At 38.6% G+C, this 17,794-nt stretch overlaps 1 protein-coding gene across 1 annotated transcript in view; it reads right to left on the bottom strand.

Annotated features, from left to right (window-relative positions):
- cubn (cubilin (intrinsic factor-cobalamin receptor)) overlaps window positions 1–17,794 on the bottom strand; it is a 362,173-nt gene that overhangs the window by 113,834 nt on the left and 230,545 nt on the right. Inside the window, exons 44-47 of the mRNA XM_069931217.1 lie at window positions 14,420–14,541; window positions 13,121–13,334; window positions 10,878–11,065; window positions 460–619 (exon numbers count right to left, since the gene is read on the bottom strand). Of these exons, the coding sequence (XP_069787318.1) occupies window positions 460–619; window positions 10,878–11,065; window positions 13,121–13,334; window positions 14,420–14,541 (684 nt within the window). The remainder of the gene's footprint in view (window positions 1–459; window positions 620–10,877; window positions 11,066–13,120; window positions 13,335–14,419; window positions 14,542–17,794) is intronic.

Genomic DNA, 17,794 nt, shown 5'->3' with positions numbered 1-17,794 from the left:
AGGTCATATGCTGCAATTTTCAGCTGAATTTTTGTGTGGGTACAAATATCTAAACTTTCTTGTTACTCCAAGGTGGCAGACCACTCTATAGACTGTAACCAGGGGTGGGTGTGGCTGAGACTAGTTTCTTGTCTTCAACAACTTAATGGTAACTTAGAACACCATTATGGTTCTCATAAATTTATAAAGCACAGAAGAGGCTATTTGGCCCACTATTTCTACATTGATCGCTAAGACCCTCGCTTTGCGCTTCCCCCCCAATTCCTCCAACTCGATCAAAAGTTGACTAATGGCTCAAATTGGAATGATCTTGCATGATCTCAAACACTGTATGTTGAGATGAATAGAAAGATTGGTTGGGAATACCTAGGTTCTCAATGTTAAAACAAGCATTCTCAAAGCATTTTTTAGGGAGTCCTATTTAAATTTTGGAGAAATGCTTTAAAATTACTGCCTTACGATTGGTGAAAGATGCTGAGAATCCAGTTCCAGTGTTGCCTTCAGACTGAAACCGGACTGTTACAACATTAGCAGGTGCAATGATAGGTCTGGGAGGAGGAGTGCTTCCACAAACAGTAGCCAACAAGGTTTCGTCAAATTCAGAAATTCCTCCCCAGATCTGTAAAAATAAAGAGAAAAATAATTCTTTCAGTTTAAATAATGTTTTCATGAAGTTTCTTTTGAAAGACAGTGTCTTCAAATAATGGTTGAGATTCAGCACCATGCTTACAATTGATCAAGAGAGCAAAAATAAATTACGAAAGTAAGCTTGCGGCAAATATAAAAACCGACTGCAAAAGCTTTTATAAATATGTCAAGAGGAAAAGATTGGTGAAATCCAGAGTAGGTCCTTTGCAGTCGGAATCAAGGGAATATATAATGGGGAATAAGGAAATGGCAGACCAATTAAATTCTTACTTTAGTTCTGTTTTTACAAGAGAGGATACAAATAATCTCCCAAGGATGTTGGGAAACATAGAGACTAATGCAAGGGAGGAACTGAAAGAAATCAGTATCTCTAAGGTCATGGTCTTGGGGAAATTGATGGACAATTAACTTGGTCACATGAGAGACATACACAATGTAAAAAAATGTCTGGGTGTCTTGTAAACACAGAGGATCAAATGAATTCTTCCATGTTCCAATAAAAAAGTAAACAACAAGAAAAATTGAATTAAATCACAAAATTCTGTAGACCCTGTGGTTGAAGTTGAAAACACAAAATGCTGGAGAAGCTCAGCAGGTCAAACAGTGTTTTTGTGTTTTCACTGGAAAAATTGATATATTTCTATATTAAAATAACAGAACATTATGTGAGAGAACATATTTCAGGTTATTTCACTAATTTCTTTGAGAGTTCTTTTCAAGTTCAGGAACAGTTTTGGCACTACATGGCCAGTACACACCAGCAAAATCTACCTCCTGTGAATGAAGTGATTGAAAAGAATCCTGTTTTGGACATTGCACAAATAACTTGGTCTCATTAGAGAAGTAACCGCTGGCAAATCTCAATGAAAATAAAACTCTGAAGTTTTCCCCTTACCTTCAAAATCAAAGTCAAATATCAGAAATTTGTCTAATCAACACTAGAAAAACAAGAAATACTTAGACAAGCATTGTTATGCAGAGTTAATGCCATTTGTAAATATCATATGAACATTAAGATGCAAGGTTTTCTTGTACACTGGTGCTGTTATTTTTTCTGGCACCTCACTAACCAGGACGACAGGTAAAATGTTCAAAATTAACCTCCAGAAGATTTGCAACCACATTCGTCAAAGGAATGGTAATATTCACTCATAAAAGAGCCAGCTTTCACTAGTGATGAAGTTTCTACAGTGGTGTGTTTTTTTAAAGAACCAGACCAACATATTTCTGCAAAATATATCTTGGGTAAACTGACCCAAACTGGGATCCCAGTCACCACTCAATTTAACGGTTTCAGTATGCTCCCACTGAAAATATAATGGCTGTTTATGTCAGAGAAATGTGCAAATTGAAGCATTTTCCAAGTTTGTCAGATGTAAAATGGGCTTTAAAAAGACATAATATTTGACAAAAGAGTTGAAACTCAATGATATATCTATCCAAGCTTCAAATTCTCTTTAAAGAACAATGTGTATATGGGTTACCCTGACACAAGGTCATTCTTATTCACATCTGTCACCACAAAAATAAAACTCCAGAGTAAGATCTCACAACTTAGTCATTTCCAGGAAGTTGCTCTCAGGACTCTTCCAGGTTTCAGTGATTTATGCCATATTTGATCATTTTTCTGGCCACTAGAGCAGTTCAGATGTCAAAAACATCACATCATGATGGGGACATTTGAAATTGAGTTCACCATTCAGAGCTAGCAGAACATTTGATTGTATTGCATTGTTTCCTACAGTGTAGCCATTCAGAAAGGACACTCACTCACATAGACCTGACCTAACAAAAACACTACAGATGCTAGAAGTTAATAGAAATAAAAATAGAAAATGCCAGAAACTCTCAGCAGGTCAGATTGCAATTGTGAAAAGGTAAAAGAATGAATGTTTCAGGTCATTAACCCTGGGTTTTTTTGCACAATTGCAACCAATCCTGCTGAGTGCTCCCAGCATTTGTGCTGTTGCCCACAGTAACAATCCTGCAGATGCTCCCTTGCACAGTACTTTACATCTTTTGAAGAGCAGCCTGTGCAGTTTCCTATTGGGGTAATGAGGAATTTTAAAGGGATATGGGTCCAGCACCGGCAAATGGAACCAGCTCAGAGACTTGGGTCAAGGGGCCCATTTCTATGCTGCATTGCTCTTTAACTGTAACTCGATTCAACTCTTAGAGGACTCTGTGAAGTTTCTCACATCAGTGGTGCATGCAATCATTCCTTTCCTAAACTTTCCAGCTAAAAGTGTGCCTCTTGTATTGCATGCCTGGCATCACATCTTGTATTTCGATAGCACGTTTAATGTGATGGAACATGCAAAGGCACTTATAATAATATCCCACTGCATAATTTTTTAAATAATTTGATTCTTTTATCTCTCTTTTTATAAAGGGTAGTTTTTTACAACTTATTACAATCAGATCCGCTACAATCTTATTAAATAAAACAGGTTTCAGGGGACATAAGGCCTGCTCCTGCCCTAAACTGTCATCCAAACAGAATTTTGTGCCCAATGCAAAATGTCTGGATTCACAAGGAAGCTTTTATGGATTATCACATTTCCTCCCATCTGAAGCAACACACCACAAACTTATACCATAGGCACAAGAGGCTGAGGATACTCGAAATGTTGGTGGAGGTGGGGTGGGGTGGGAGGGGGGGGAAGGGGAAGGGGAAGAAATTGTTGACATTTCGAGTTGATACTGGGTACCAGGACAGTCGACATTTTGGTTTATTGTTAGTTATTCTCAATAACCCAGGTTATATTATGAGCACCAAGTCATCATTGACTTATTTGCTGAAGATACTAGAGGATGCACCTTGCACACATTTCCAAGATAAAGATATTTCATCACACTGCCCTGTGGCAAGAAAAGTTCATGGAAAGATGCTGGAAAATATCAACAACTTTGAAAGCAAACTTTCAACAAAATGGCTGAGATTGATGTTGAAATTCACTATTACCTTACCAGAACAGTCTCTGGTCAATTGAGAAAAAAGGCATTAAAATTATGCAGTACAAAAGTTCAAATAGACACTTGTGATCTTCAGAAGAGCATAAGACATAGGAATGAAATCAGCCAATAAGTCCATTTATTTTGCTTCGCAATTCCATCATGGCTAATTTACTATCCTGTTCAACCTCATTCTCCTACCATCTTCCTGTAACCCTTGATACCCTTCCTAATCAAGAATTTATCTAACTCTATCTTATCACCACTTATATGGGATGTATATGTGATTTTTTTATGGCTAATTTAAATTTTGCTATTTTTAATGTTAATGGGCTTAATAACATTAATGGGATTAAGAGAAAGAGGGTATTAGCATATATTAAAAAGTTGAAAGTTGATATTGCTTTTTTACAAGAGACACATTTGACTGAAAAGGAACACCAGAAATTAAAAAGAGATTGGGTTGGACAAGTTATATTATCTTCTTTTAATTCTAAAGTAAGAGCTGTTGCTATTTTAATTCATAAGAAGCTATCTTTTAAATTGGATTCAATTTTTGAAGCAGCTGGAAGGCTTTTGATTGTTAACTGTAAAAAAAAATTCTGGATCTTAAATTTCTCCAAAACTTTAAACAAAAAACTCCACTCCACTCTATCGAAGGCTTTTTCTGCATCAAGAGCAATTACTATAGGTTGGTTGGATCGCTCCTGAGAAATATTAATTAAAGAAATCAACTTCACAATATTATCTGCTGAATACCGATTTTTAATAAAACCCGCCTGATCTACATGAATCAAATCTGGTAAATATTTAGCTAATCTATTGGTTAGAACATTGGCAACAATTTTATGGTCTACATTAATAAGGAAATAGGTCTATAAGATACTACTTTTAATGGGTCCCTATCCTTCTTGAGAATACCATCCTAACATAGATGATGAGTAATTTATGGTAGAATCTTTTCTTAATCTAAGTCAAGCATTTGATAACATTTTGGTAGGGGGAAATTTTAATTGTTGCTTAGATCCATTGTTAGATAAATCTCCAAAATCAATAATTAGAACAATAATGGCAAAACATTTAATGACATTAATGAAAGATATGAATTTATTAGAGATCTGAAGGAAGTTAAACCTTAAGGAGAAAGATTATTCATTTTATTCAACTCAAAATGATTCTTATTCGAGAATAGATTTATTTTTAGTATCAGAACAATTACAAGGGCAAGTTTTTAAAGTTGAATATAAGAGTAGGATTTTGTCTGATCATTCTTTTTGTTAATTGTCTGTACTGGTTCAGAGAGAGTGGAGAATGCGTATTGTTGGAGATTTAATCCTATGTTGTTGAGAAATCCTGAATTTATTACATTTATGGGGGATTAAATACGTTTGTTTTTGAAACTAAATGTAGATTCAGTTGATAGTTAATTTGTTTTAAGGGATGCTTTGAAATCTTATTTGTGTGGACAGGTTATTAGTTACACAGCTAAAAATTTTAAAAACAACATATGGTTGAGACTAATAAATTGGAGAAGGAGGTAGAGATTTTGGAAAAAGATTTGCATGAGGATTCTACAGAAGTTAAAAAGCTTGTTTAATTAAATTGAAATTACGGTATAATTCATTACAAACTTAAAATTTTGAGAAGCTATTCCAGAGAAATAAACAGTGTTATTATGAGTTGGGTGAAAGAGCCCATAAAGTGTTGACATAGCAGTTAAAAACAGAGCAAATTTCTAGAACAATTAATGTTATTAGACATGATTCGATGATGACCTATAAACCTCAGAAAATTAATGATGATTTTCGTACATTTTATAAGAAATTGTATACTTCTGAAGTATTAGAAGATAATGTTAAAATTTATAACTTTTTTGTCTGATTTAGCTTTACCTTCTTTGAAGAATATGAATATTAAGGATTTAGATGCCTTCTTTACTGCTACAGAAGTGAGGGAAGCACTTCGATCTATGTCTAGTGGGAAGTCTCCAGAGAGGATGGTTTTACTTCTGTATTTTACAAAGAATTTCAGGATTTATCAATTCCTATATTGATGGATGCATTGAAACAGGTGATGGAGATGGTTCTTTCTCAGACTCTTTTTCTAGAGCAACTATTAGTTATTCTCAAGATAGGGACCCATACACCTACTTCCTTATTAAATGTACACCATAACATTGTTGCCAATGTTGTAGCTAATAGATTAGCTAAATATTTACCAGATTTGATTCATGTAGATCAGGCGGGTTTTATTAAAAATCGGTATTCAGCAGATAATATTGTGAAGTTGATTTCTTTAATTAATATTTCTCAGGAGCGATCCAACCAACCTATAGTAATTGCTCTTGATGCAAAAAAGGCCTTCGATAGAGTGAAGTGGAGTTTTTTGTTTAAAGTTTTGGAGGTTTAATTTTCGGCCTCTTTTTATTGGTTGGATTAAGGCTTTATATAAAAATCTTATGGCTAGAGTTATGACAAATGGACAGGCATCTTCTTGTTTTGTATTATCTAGATCGACCAGACAGGGCTGTCCTTTGTCACCAGTTCTATTTACATTGGTCATTGAACCCTTGGTTCAGTTAATTAGATAAGATAATAATATTAAGGGCATTAACCTGATAAATATAAATTTATTTGCAGATAATATTTTGATATATTTAGCACAATCTCTGAAATCTTTGTGGAGTCTGAATGATAGATTGGAGCAATATTGTCAAATATCAGGGTGGTTGGCATATTGTGAAATTTAAGTGGTCTGTTTGGATTAAATATCTAGGTATTATAATATATAATAACTATAATAATTTATATGAATTGAACTATTTACATTTGTTGTCTAAAATTAAACATGATTTAAATCGGTGGAAAGTTTTATCTATAACATTAATTGGACATATTAATTGTGTTAAAATGAATATCTTTCCCCGTATTCAATACCTCTTTCAGTCTATTCCTTGTAAGATTTCTCAAAAATATTTTAAAGATTTCAATGCTTCGGTGAGGAAATTTTTGTGGAAAGGTAAAGTGGTGAGGGTGCCATTACAGAAATTAACCTGGAGGACTGCAACTTCCTCATTTTCAAAATTATTATGAATCATATAATGAATAAAATTAGTTGAAATTTTTTAATAGGATGTTAGAAGAGGATAAACCTTTGATATGGGCAAATATTGAATTATCACAGATTGATGAGAAGAGGATGGATCAGTTTATTTATAAATGGAAATTTCAGCTATTACAGAGTTATAACTTCCTAGTGTTGAAACATTTAATGGAATTATGGACTAAGAAGAATGAAATTATAGGTACTGAAGGTAAAATTTTGCCTAAAACTCCTCTGTTTCAAAATAAGCTTTTTCCTTTTACATTTAATAATCAACTTTTGAAACTGTGGGAACAGAAAGGAAATAGATTGGTAGAAAATTGCTATGGAGCTGGATATTTTATTTGATTTCAGGGAATGAAAGAGAAATATGAAATATCATTGAATACTTTGCTTTCTTATTATCAGCGTGGAGTTTTATTGTTGGATAATTTTGGGTGTACGTTATGGTTACCTAGATGGTCTAAATTTGAAATTTTTCTTACTGAAGGTGGCAAGAAAGTTATTATATCTGAGATGTATGCTTTCTTTTCTTTCTTTCTTTGGCTTGGCTTCGCGGACGAAGATTTATGGAGGGGGTAAAAGTCCACGTCAGCTGCAGGCTCGATTGTGGCTGACAAGTCCGATGCGGACACGGTTGCAGCGGTTGCAGGGGAAAATTGGTTGGTTGGGGTTGGGTGTTGGGTTTTTCCTCCTTTGTCTTTTGTCAGTGAGGTGGGCTCTGCGGTCTTCTTCAAAGGAGGTTGCTGCCCGCTGAACTGTGAGGCGCCAAGATGCACGGTTTAAGGCGATATCAGCCCATTGGCGGTGGTCAATGTGGCAGGCACCAAGAGATTTCTTTAGGCAGTCCTTGTACCTCTTCTTTGGTGCACCTCTGTCACGATGGCCAGTGGAGAGCTCGCCATATAACACGATCTTGGGAAGGCGATTGTCCTCCATTCTGGAGACATGACCCACCCAGCGCAGCTGGATCTTCAGCTGCGTGGACTCGATGCTGTCGGCCTCTGCCATCTCGAGTACTTCGATGTTAGGGATGAAGTCACTCCAATGAATATTGAGGATGGAGCGGAGACAACGCTGGTGGAAGCGTTCTAGGAGCCGTTGGTGATGCCGGTAGAGGACCCATGATTCGGAGCCGAACAGGAATGTGGTTATGACAACGGCTCTGTATACGCTAATCTTTGTGAGGTTTTTCAGTTGGTTGTTTTTCCAGACTCTTTTGTGTAGTCTTCCAAAGGCGCTATTTGCCTTGGAGAGTCTGTTGTCTATCTCGTTGTCGATCCTTGCATCTGATGAAATGGTGCAGCCGAGATAGGTAAAATGGTTGACCGTTTTGAGTTTTGTGTGCCCGATGGAGATGTGGGGGGGCTGGTAGTCATGGTGGGGAGCTGGCTGATGGAGGACCTCCGTTTTCTTCAGGCTGACTTACTTCCAGGCCAAACATTTTGGCAGTTTCAGAATAAAAAGCCAGATGTTCATAAATCTAAATTAAAATCGGAAAAAGATCTGTCCATATCTATTTCTCAGGATGATTGGATGACTTTATGTGAGGACAATATGACTAAAATTGTAAATGTAAAGTATAGATTGGTTCATTATAATTTTCTTCATCAGTTATATTTAACTTTGGAGAAATTAATGAAATATAAGTTTATTTCTTCTGATTTATGCTTTAGGTGCCATAAACAAGTTGGTTCCTTTTTACATTCGACTTGTTCACGTGAGATGGTAAAACATTTTTGGAATAGAATTAAGTAACTTTTAGAAGCTATATTCAAATTAAAATTTCTCTTGATCCTATGGTATTTTTAATGGGTTATATTAAGAAATTAAAATGAGATAAGTTTCAAATTGCTTTTTTGAGAATGGCCTTTCTAGCTGTGGCTAGAAAATGTTTTGCAATTACTTGGAAAAACTAGACCAATTTTAGTATTCAAAGATGGAATTTGGAATTGCGATCTTGTATTCAATTGGAAAAGATAACCTATAATTCACATAATAATTATTCTTTCTTTGTTAAAACTTGGAGCCCGTATATGAGATATCGGAGGTTGAATCTGTAATATTTTTTCCCCACAAATTGATGGAGTTGCCCCGAACCATGACAATGATTGAAGATTGTTATATTAGTTGATCTCCTTTTCTACTCTATTCTCTTCTATCTTTCTTTTGGGGTAGTTTAGAGTGGGGTTGGAAGGGGTGGGTGGGCTAGGGTTGGTGGGGTGGGGATTTATGAGGTAAAATATTATGTATTTTTATTGTATGATTTATTATGATCAATAAATACAATTTTCAAAAAAAGAAGTTGAAAGCTGTTCCAGTCCCTAGAAAATAAAAGCCTGTCAGTTTCACAACGTCAGTCATTTGTGATTATTGATGGTGCATCAATTTTATTAACTATAAATTTTCAAGAAAGATGGAGCAGTACCGGAAACCTGAGAAGCTCAACATCCCCCCTCGATTGCCTGATGCCCTGAACATGTTTGAACTCTGCTACACTGTTTTGAAGACTTCCTGGTGGTGGCCGTGGAAGTTATTACCATGGATGCTAACAGACTGAGATTACTTTTCTCGCAAGATGGATCCCAAGTATTCCCAATGATCAGCGACACCAGCTCATACCCAGCAAGCATGGAGACTCTAGAGGCCCAGTATTGTGAGAAAGGCACCTCCTGGCCACCAGAAAGCAGCAGCCCAGTGTGTCAAATGCTGTATGCAGAATAAGCAACTGTAAGGCTGTGACAGCTGCCCATAATGCTGAGGACCTCATCCAGGATGCATACACTGCCAGTATCCGCTCCAGTTACATAAGACAGAGACTCCTAGAACAAAGATATGATATACAGAGGGCGGTTGAGCTGACAGAGACACTGGAGGTGCCCCTCCAAAACTCAGATGATTACTCGGCTGCCTCTTGGTCACATTGGGCGACGCTATCTTGAAATGGGGGTATCATCCCACACCGTGAGTGACTGGTCGCTCATACCATCCCACTCCTCTAGTGACCTGACCTTGGCCACCATTGTGGGTGATGTAAGGTAAAACATCATGAGATGGGAATGTGTAGGGAGTTACCCTGTACAGGGCAGTAACAAGAAGGGGAGGTGTCCTTGTACTCCTGTTAGGTAAAACATCATGAGATGGGAATGTACAGGGCTGTAACAAGATGTAAATGCATCCTTGTACTTACAAGATAAGAGAGACATTGATGGATTGAGAGGCAGGAAGCTAGCAGGGAAAGGATAGCAACAGTTTTAGTCATTGGACAAGTAATGATATGATGATGTTCTAAGCATGTATCCAAGGGTATAAAAAATCACCATTTTGCTGATAACGGCAGAATGCATTCTCCGACTAACATGTTTAGTCGCAAGTGTTACAATCCGGTAATAAAGAACAAAGAACCCTGATTTCGACTCAGCCTGGTGTTTGTCTCACTCATTCATGAACAAAGCAGACCTAACAGTGATCACCCCAATTGCTACTTCTGTGGGCAGGGTTATCACCCGAGGAAATGCTGCTCTGCCAAGGAGGCAGTATGTGGTAGATGCAGGATAAAGGAACATTATGCCAAAGTTTGCCAGTCCAAATCAACTGTGAAACCTAGCAGCACTGTGTGAGGACAGTTGCCACTCCAGACAACGCAATCAGCACCATCTCCTCTACGAACCAATGATGCCATATGCAAGCCATGGGGGCTGCCATCTTAGACTGCATGACAAACACCATCTTCTCAGGCATATAACACTGCAGGGGAACAGTGAGGGCAACTATTTTGGGATTGAGGGTGGCCATCTTGGGATTATGAATACCTGTTGGACTCAGACAATGAGTCTATACTGGCTTCCATCACCTTGAACCAAGAGGCACCACATGAACTTGCCAGGTCCACGATGGACCTCCAGGTAAATAGGCGCATTATGAACTGTTTATTTGATAGCAGAAATACAGAAAGTTTTATCCACTCCGATACTACTAAGTGCCTATCCCTCAAAGATATCACTTGTGTCCAAATCACATACGGAAGCCATCCATGAGTCCTGTGTAGTGACCCTGATTACTTATTTTTATATTTATGGGTATATTTAGATGCAATTCTATGTTTAATATTCTACATTGACATTAACATTATTTTACTCTTAACAATGTAATTTTTTTCCCAAATTACTAACTTTTACAAAGCTGGTCTCACAGAAATTAGTGCCATCTGGAATATGGAAATTCTCATCAAAAGTGATCTCCAGGTGTTGGCTTTCTTGGCCTATAATTCTCCACGTACATTCACATTCATCAGGAAAGTTCTGTGGCCAGTTTGGTGATTTGAAAGAGCCACTCTCAGCATGAATAAAACCACCACAACCTAGAAGAAAGAAAATATATTCACATTTAGGACTGCTGTGGGTTGAAATTTTAAGCAAAATCAGACATGTGCCGTGAATCTGAAACAAAAGCAAAATGTTGACAACCGTCTCTTGAGAGAAAGGGAGTTAATGGCCTAGATTTTTATTTTTCATATATCTAAAAGCAACTTCTGTATTTTCCTCCATAAAAAGGAAATCACTATTGTTTGACCAAATGTTCCATTGTGACACTGGGAGAAATCTGAATTGGTTATGGTGATAAATCCGCACAAGCATCCCGTTCCAGGAAATACCCAGCACACAGTTTATCTCTCCATTAATTTTTATGGAAAAAAATGACTGTGAGAATCCAAATGACAAATTCCACGTCAGAGACTATAAAGTGTATAACAGCTTTTAAATGGGGAACTTGATCAAAATGAAATAATTTCTTCAGCATTGCACATTGGTTTTCAATAAAAGAAAATACTATGGTTCACAAAAATCTTCTGATAAACTGATTTTGTTAATAAGAAATTGAAATAGCTCACATAGTTGGCAACATATTACTCACTGACTATGAAAACCTCAATTAGAAAAACAAAGATAATAGAGTAGGATGATCTTTGCAATGAAGATAATAGTTGATCTGCTTTCTGTGTGGAAGGGTCTGCAATTATAATTTCATAAACATGAATTTAGTCTGCAACTTCTATTAATGAAACTAATCATTGAACACAGAAAGATGTACAGCTGTATATATGTGCAGAACATTGGCATGCAATACCCAAGACCAGAAGTTATATCTTGTACCTAAATTATTTATTTAGAGATTACAACAGTTGGGACTTCATCTTCGCTTACAGTCCACCAGCAACAAGATTATTACCACTGCAGATGCTGCTTTTAAATATACTTTCACAACTTTTTTCTCCATTGAGTTTTATCTCTTAAAACATCTGCTAGGTTGGAAAATAACAGGAAGCTCTTACTGGTTTATTGGTAACTGAAACCATTATCCAATAAACATGAACCTTGCCTAACCATCATGCAACAAATGAAAATTTCTTTAATTTAAACACTTATTTTATTTTATTGTATAATGATTTATTAATTACATATGGAAAAAATATAAATAAAATATTCAAAAAAAATTTGCAGGGTAAGGGTTGAATTTGTTGTAAAAATATATTGACAAAGATGTTAAAAAGCCAAGTCACAGAACTGCACCATCGAAGCAAAAATACTTTTTGTGCCAATTTATTGAAGCTATCACTTTAAAAAATAAGCTTGGAGATTTTTAGAGTGTAGAAATTACATAGGCAATTTCCATTGGCTGTATGTTTAATATATATAAATTTACACTGATTTATTTAATTAATATCAAAGTCATATTTCAAATTAAGTTAATTGAGGAAGTCGAGCACTTGTATGTAATCTTTCTGTAGTAGAATATTTCAAGACTAAGACTGCTTGATGTCATGATGTGTGTTGAACATGGTTTGGATTTTCTGAAAGCTTATTAACTATCAGAGAATAACGTTATTCTGAGTATTGGATGACACTCTTATAAATAATCTTTTCATGAGCTACTCTTTTAAAAAGTGAGGTTATGTCTGAAAGTTTCTGAATAATGATCTCATTTTGCTGGTGATTTAGTGAACCTGGGATCTTGTCCAGATGTCACAAACATGCTCAACATGTTAAAACAGTGCCAGATATTAATAACTCTCAGTGGCAATGCAATAAAAATAGATTTCTCCTTGTTCACTGACTTATTACATCTGGATGTTACTCTCAAAAATCAGTTAACGACAAAAATATTTTGCAATCTCACTTAGTTTCATTTGGCTCATTGTAATTTTACAGTCAAGTAAAAAGAAAAGTAGAACGATGAATAATCAAAGAACTTGTTATTGACGACTGCACAGCATATTCAGGATTTTATTGTTGTCTAATAGTTGTTCTCCTCAACTGTTGTAAGCCATGCAAATACGAGAACTGGATAGAAATAAAGCTAATAAACCAAAAGTCCCAAAACTATAAATTACCTTTATCAAATCTCTTTTTCTTACCTAATGAATCAGACTTCCAGGTGGCATAGAAGCCATTATGTGGCATACTGTAGTTCGAATTAAAGATGATGAACAACTTGCTTGTGCCAGATTTAATTGTCTCATTTGGAGTGATGCCACAGTATTTGCCTATGACTGGGGAGTTGAAGGCTCCTCCATTCAAGATTGTAATTGACTCCCAGCCACATGTCAAGTTGAAGTAAACAAAGCTCAGCTACAAGTGGTAAAGCACAGGTAATACAAAATGTTTTAAAGTACAAATGAATATTCCATTACATTTCTTTGCAGGCCAATGAGATAATTTTGGAGAGCTTCCTGGATTGTATGTCAGATGAGCCTCCATCTGGACTTTTTCCACCCCATTAGTTAGGGCAGGGGTCCCCAAATGTTTTAGACCATCGACCCCTTCATGGAATACTTGATTCCTCATCGACCTCCAGGTATGGAATCCCAGAAGTAGACGGGGTAGGTGTGGGAGGGTGGATGGTGAGGGCAGCTGACGGGGGGGGGTGGATGCAGTGCTGGATGTGGGAGAATTGGTGGTGGCACTGGACGCGGGGGGGGGGGGGGGACGCGCTACAAAAGGTACAAAAAAACACACATCTTCCTTCAACGCTCAGTCTGTCCTCCTGTTTGCTCTCAATTTATTCAAAGCCTGAAGCCAAATACAACATGGCGGCCACCAAGGCCCGCTCTCATGAGAGGTTGGCCACCACTGCCATAGGCACTATTTTCCCTTAATCCACCCCTGTTTTCCTCCGCAAGAGTTCAGTCGACTCCCCTCTCACCGCCCCCCCCCCACCGTTATCGACTCCCTTGGCATTTATCGATCCCTTGGGTAGTCCCATCAACCCCCAGGGGTTGATATCAACTACTTTGGAGACCCCTGAATGAGGGGGAAGGAGAAATCCAGCTAGTAGTTTACACACATATTTAACATGTGAGAACCCAAAGAGGAAAAGCTACTGTGTCTTTCAGTTGTGATTGTTTAGGAGAGAGATAACATTAAAAAAGAATACAATTTGTGAGATTTCAGTTCATCTGTGAATAAGGTTAAAATAACAAAGATATCTGTTAAAGTGCAGTATACCAAACTGTTTTAAATGCATTAAACCCATGGCACAGCTACATTTGGCATCAATAAAAAATTGTTAAATACCTACCTACCTGTGGAAAACTGTCTGTGCAAATAAAGGAAATAATATTTTTGTCAATACATGTTGTAAAGACCATTAATATTTTTATGGTTAACTGCTGAAGAAAGTGTCTACATATGTTTCATTGCTAAAACAGACTTACAGTTATGGTGTACCCCTCTGGCACTTCCAGCATCCATGCGCAGTGGATCAAAGGATTGTACGGTGATGGGAAGTTAGGACTTGAAAGAAATCCGTTTTCGCCAGTCTGGACACCACCACATTCTAAACAAATACAATATTAAAAATATTAAAAAGGCACTACCCTAATGAAATTATTTTATCATGCATCCCTACTGTAAATTATGTAACTCAAGACAGAAATGGAATGAGTTATATCAATTAGATTAAGGGGGAAGACTACACAAAAGAGTCTGGAAAAACAACCAACTGAAAAACCTCACAAAGATAAGCGTATACAGAGCCGTTGTCATACCCACACTCCTGTTCGGCTCCGAATCATGGGTCCACTACCGGCACCACCTACGGCTCCTAGAACGCTTCCACCAGCGTTGTCTCCGCTCCATCCTCAACATCCATTGGAGCGCTTACATCCCTAACGTCGAAGTACTCGAGATGGCAGAGGTCGACAGCATCGAGTCCACGCTGCTGAAGATCCAGCTGCGCTGGATGGGTCACGTCTCCAGAATGGAGGACCATCGCCTTCCCAAGATCGTGTTATATGGCGAGCTCTCCACTGGCCACCGTGACAGAGGTGCACCAAAGAAAAGGTACAAGGACTGCCTAAAGAAATCTCTTGGTGCCTGCCACATTGACCACCGCCAGTGGGCTGATATCGCCTCAAACCGTGCATCTTGGCGCCTCACAGTTTGGCGGGCAGCAACCTCCTTTGAAGAAGACCGCAGAGCCTACCTCACTGACAAAAGGCAAAGGAGGAAAAACCCAACACCCAACCCCAACCCACCAATTTTCCCCTGCAACCGCTGCAATCGTGTCTGCCTGTCCCGCATCGGACTTGTCAGCCACAAACGAGCCTGCAGCTGACGTGGACTTTTTACCCCCTCCATAAATCTTCGTCCGCGAAGCCAAGCCAAGCCAAGGGGGAAATATTACAGAATATGAGGAAATTGTAGGGAAACGGGATTACATAAAGACATTCAGGTGAGAAGATAGCACTAAACATGTACAAAGGCCCATTGGTCTCCTTCTGATCTAAGGTTTATATGATTCCGTTGATGGGTTTATACTCATCAAAAGAAATGATCGGGTTACTCATATAAAATGCCACTGTGAAAAAAATGATAAGACACACTCCAAATAAAAAGAAGCACTTCCACGGCGAGCAATTGTTATAAGAAGTGTTTTGAACATAAAATATTATTTTCCTCACTGCACAGTAAATTGTTCTCTACTTTGTATCTTAACTCTGTACAAATATCTCCTTAACCAGAACAGCAAAAGGTTAGAAGAAAGTAGCAATCATGTTAATTATTTGAAATTAAGGGACGAAGCACATCAGGAATCCAAATTCAGATTTGAGATTGATTGTTCAAGTATGTACATCACATTATATACAACGCTGAGATTCCTCTTCCAGCAAGCAAGGCAGAATTACCACACATTGGTAGTGCAAATAAAACTGTACAGAATGTGTATACGTGCAGTGAACTGGGATTCACTGGTAATGGGTTATGCTGACGGCTGGTCCCACCTCCCAGCTCCACCCCCATCTGCTCATATATAACCCTGGTTTCCTGCCTAAACCCAGAATCCTTCTGAAGACTACTGTGAGACCCTACCCATTGTTATAAGCTAATAAAAGCATTTGTTCTCCCTCCAGTTGTAAGAGCTTTTATTCACGCAACAAGTTTATTAGTTTATTCCTTAACGAAGTAAGCGCTACTCAAGCCAGGTATGCTGTTGATAGTCCTTCTGTCCTCCAATGAGGCTGAGGAGTTTACATACTGGCTAGACTGCTTCCAGGACTACCTGAACGCAAGCAGAGACGTCTTCCACACCGATGAACTCAGGAGGTCCGCACTCATTTCGAGCGTAGAAACGAAAGTGTATACAGATATCAGGGACTGCACTACACATGATGCTGCCATCAAGGCTTTGAAGGCTGGGTAACTGAAGTTGTAAAACAAGGTCCCAGCAAGGCACCAACTTGCTCTTCATTGGCAGCAGCCAGGAGAGACCTGTGGATCTGTGGACACTCGCCAAGAAGTGCAGGTACGAAGTGGCTAAAGGTTGCATTAGTGAGGAAGAACGGATCCAGGACACTCTAGTTGTGGTGGTCCGCTCGAGGTACATGAGGCAATGACTGCTCCAGTCAGGAAAGAAGGACCTGGCTCAAGAATGATGACCTCGAAGCCAGTGAGCTTGCTCACCCAAGTGGCCCCTTGCCCTAATGGCTGCTGCTTCCTGTGCTAGGAAGTGCTTTTTCTGCGGCAAGAGCTAGTATACCTGATCTCGTTACCCGGCAAAAGACTCAGTGTGTTCCAGCTGTGATGAGAAAGGGCATTGGGCGAGGGTTTGCCATGCAAGGGGAAGCCCAGGGAAGTCCACGGCCTGCACCGCTCCCAGATCTGATTCCAGCTCCAAGCTGTTTGCCACAAATTGACCTGAACTCACTTGCTGGACAATATACTGACGAGGGTGGCTGTGAGGAAACACACAAAAAGGATTGGTGGCCATCTTGCCGTGACCTGAATTCAAACTCAACACCATCATCATCAGAGGAGAAAGGAAGGCGGGCAGCCATCTTGCCACGCCATGAGGTCAACGCCATCTTGCCCACGCAGGGCAAGCCAGGACAGTGGGGGCCACTCAAGTGAGGAGGACGGAGTCTCAGGGTCCTAGCCTCGATGGTTTTAGATCAAAACAGACCTTACCAGCTTAGCAACTCCATAGTAATTGTGAAGGTAAACGCACATTCCACTAAATGCCTAATTGACACAGGCTCCACTGAAAGCTTCATAGACTCACTGAATGTGCAAAAATACAACCTAAAGATGCATCCTTCCAATTACCACAAATTTCTCACATCTCATTCAAATACTACGCATGTATAGTGTATCTGTCATTTGAAGGGGGGGATTTCTGTAAATTTTGCTTGAATATATGTGTGCTCCAGTGTTGTTGGGTCTGGACTTCCTGTGTTACCTTAAAAGCGTGAGCTTGGAGTATTCTAGTCCCCTCCCACCTGTAACAGTTTGGAACGGAGGGCCCTTAAAATCAGAACTCACATGCAGCCTCTCCACACTGAATATCAACTCCTCCCTCCCCCCACCCCCCCATCTCTTCCTGAATCTATCCTTAGACTGAAAACCCATTGCTATCAAAATCAGGAGGTACTCTACAGCAGGCCAAAATTTTATAAAGTCTGAAACACAACGTCTGCTCGACAAAGGGATCATTGAACCTAGCACCCAGCCTGTGGAGTCTTCAAGTTCTAGCAGTAGAAGGGGAAAACAAGTCCAGGCTAGAAATTGACTATAGCCAAACCATTAATCAA

The sequence above is a fragment of the Narcine bancroftii genome, chromosome 1 (genome assembly GCF_036971445.1).
Source record: "Narcine bancroftii isolate sNarBan1 chromosome 1, sNarBan1.hap1, whole genome shotgun sequence".
Lineage (NCBI taxonomy): Eukaryota > Metazoa > Chordata > Chondrichthyes > Torpediniformes > Narcinidae > Narcine > Narcine bancroftii.
The sequence above is the reverse complement of the archived record's forward strand: the minus strand, read 5'-3'. Positions and strand labels throughout refer to the sequence as shown.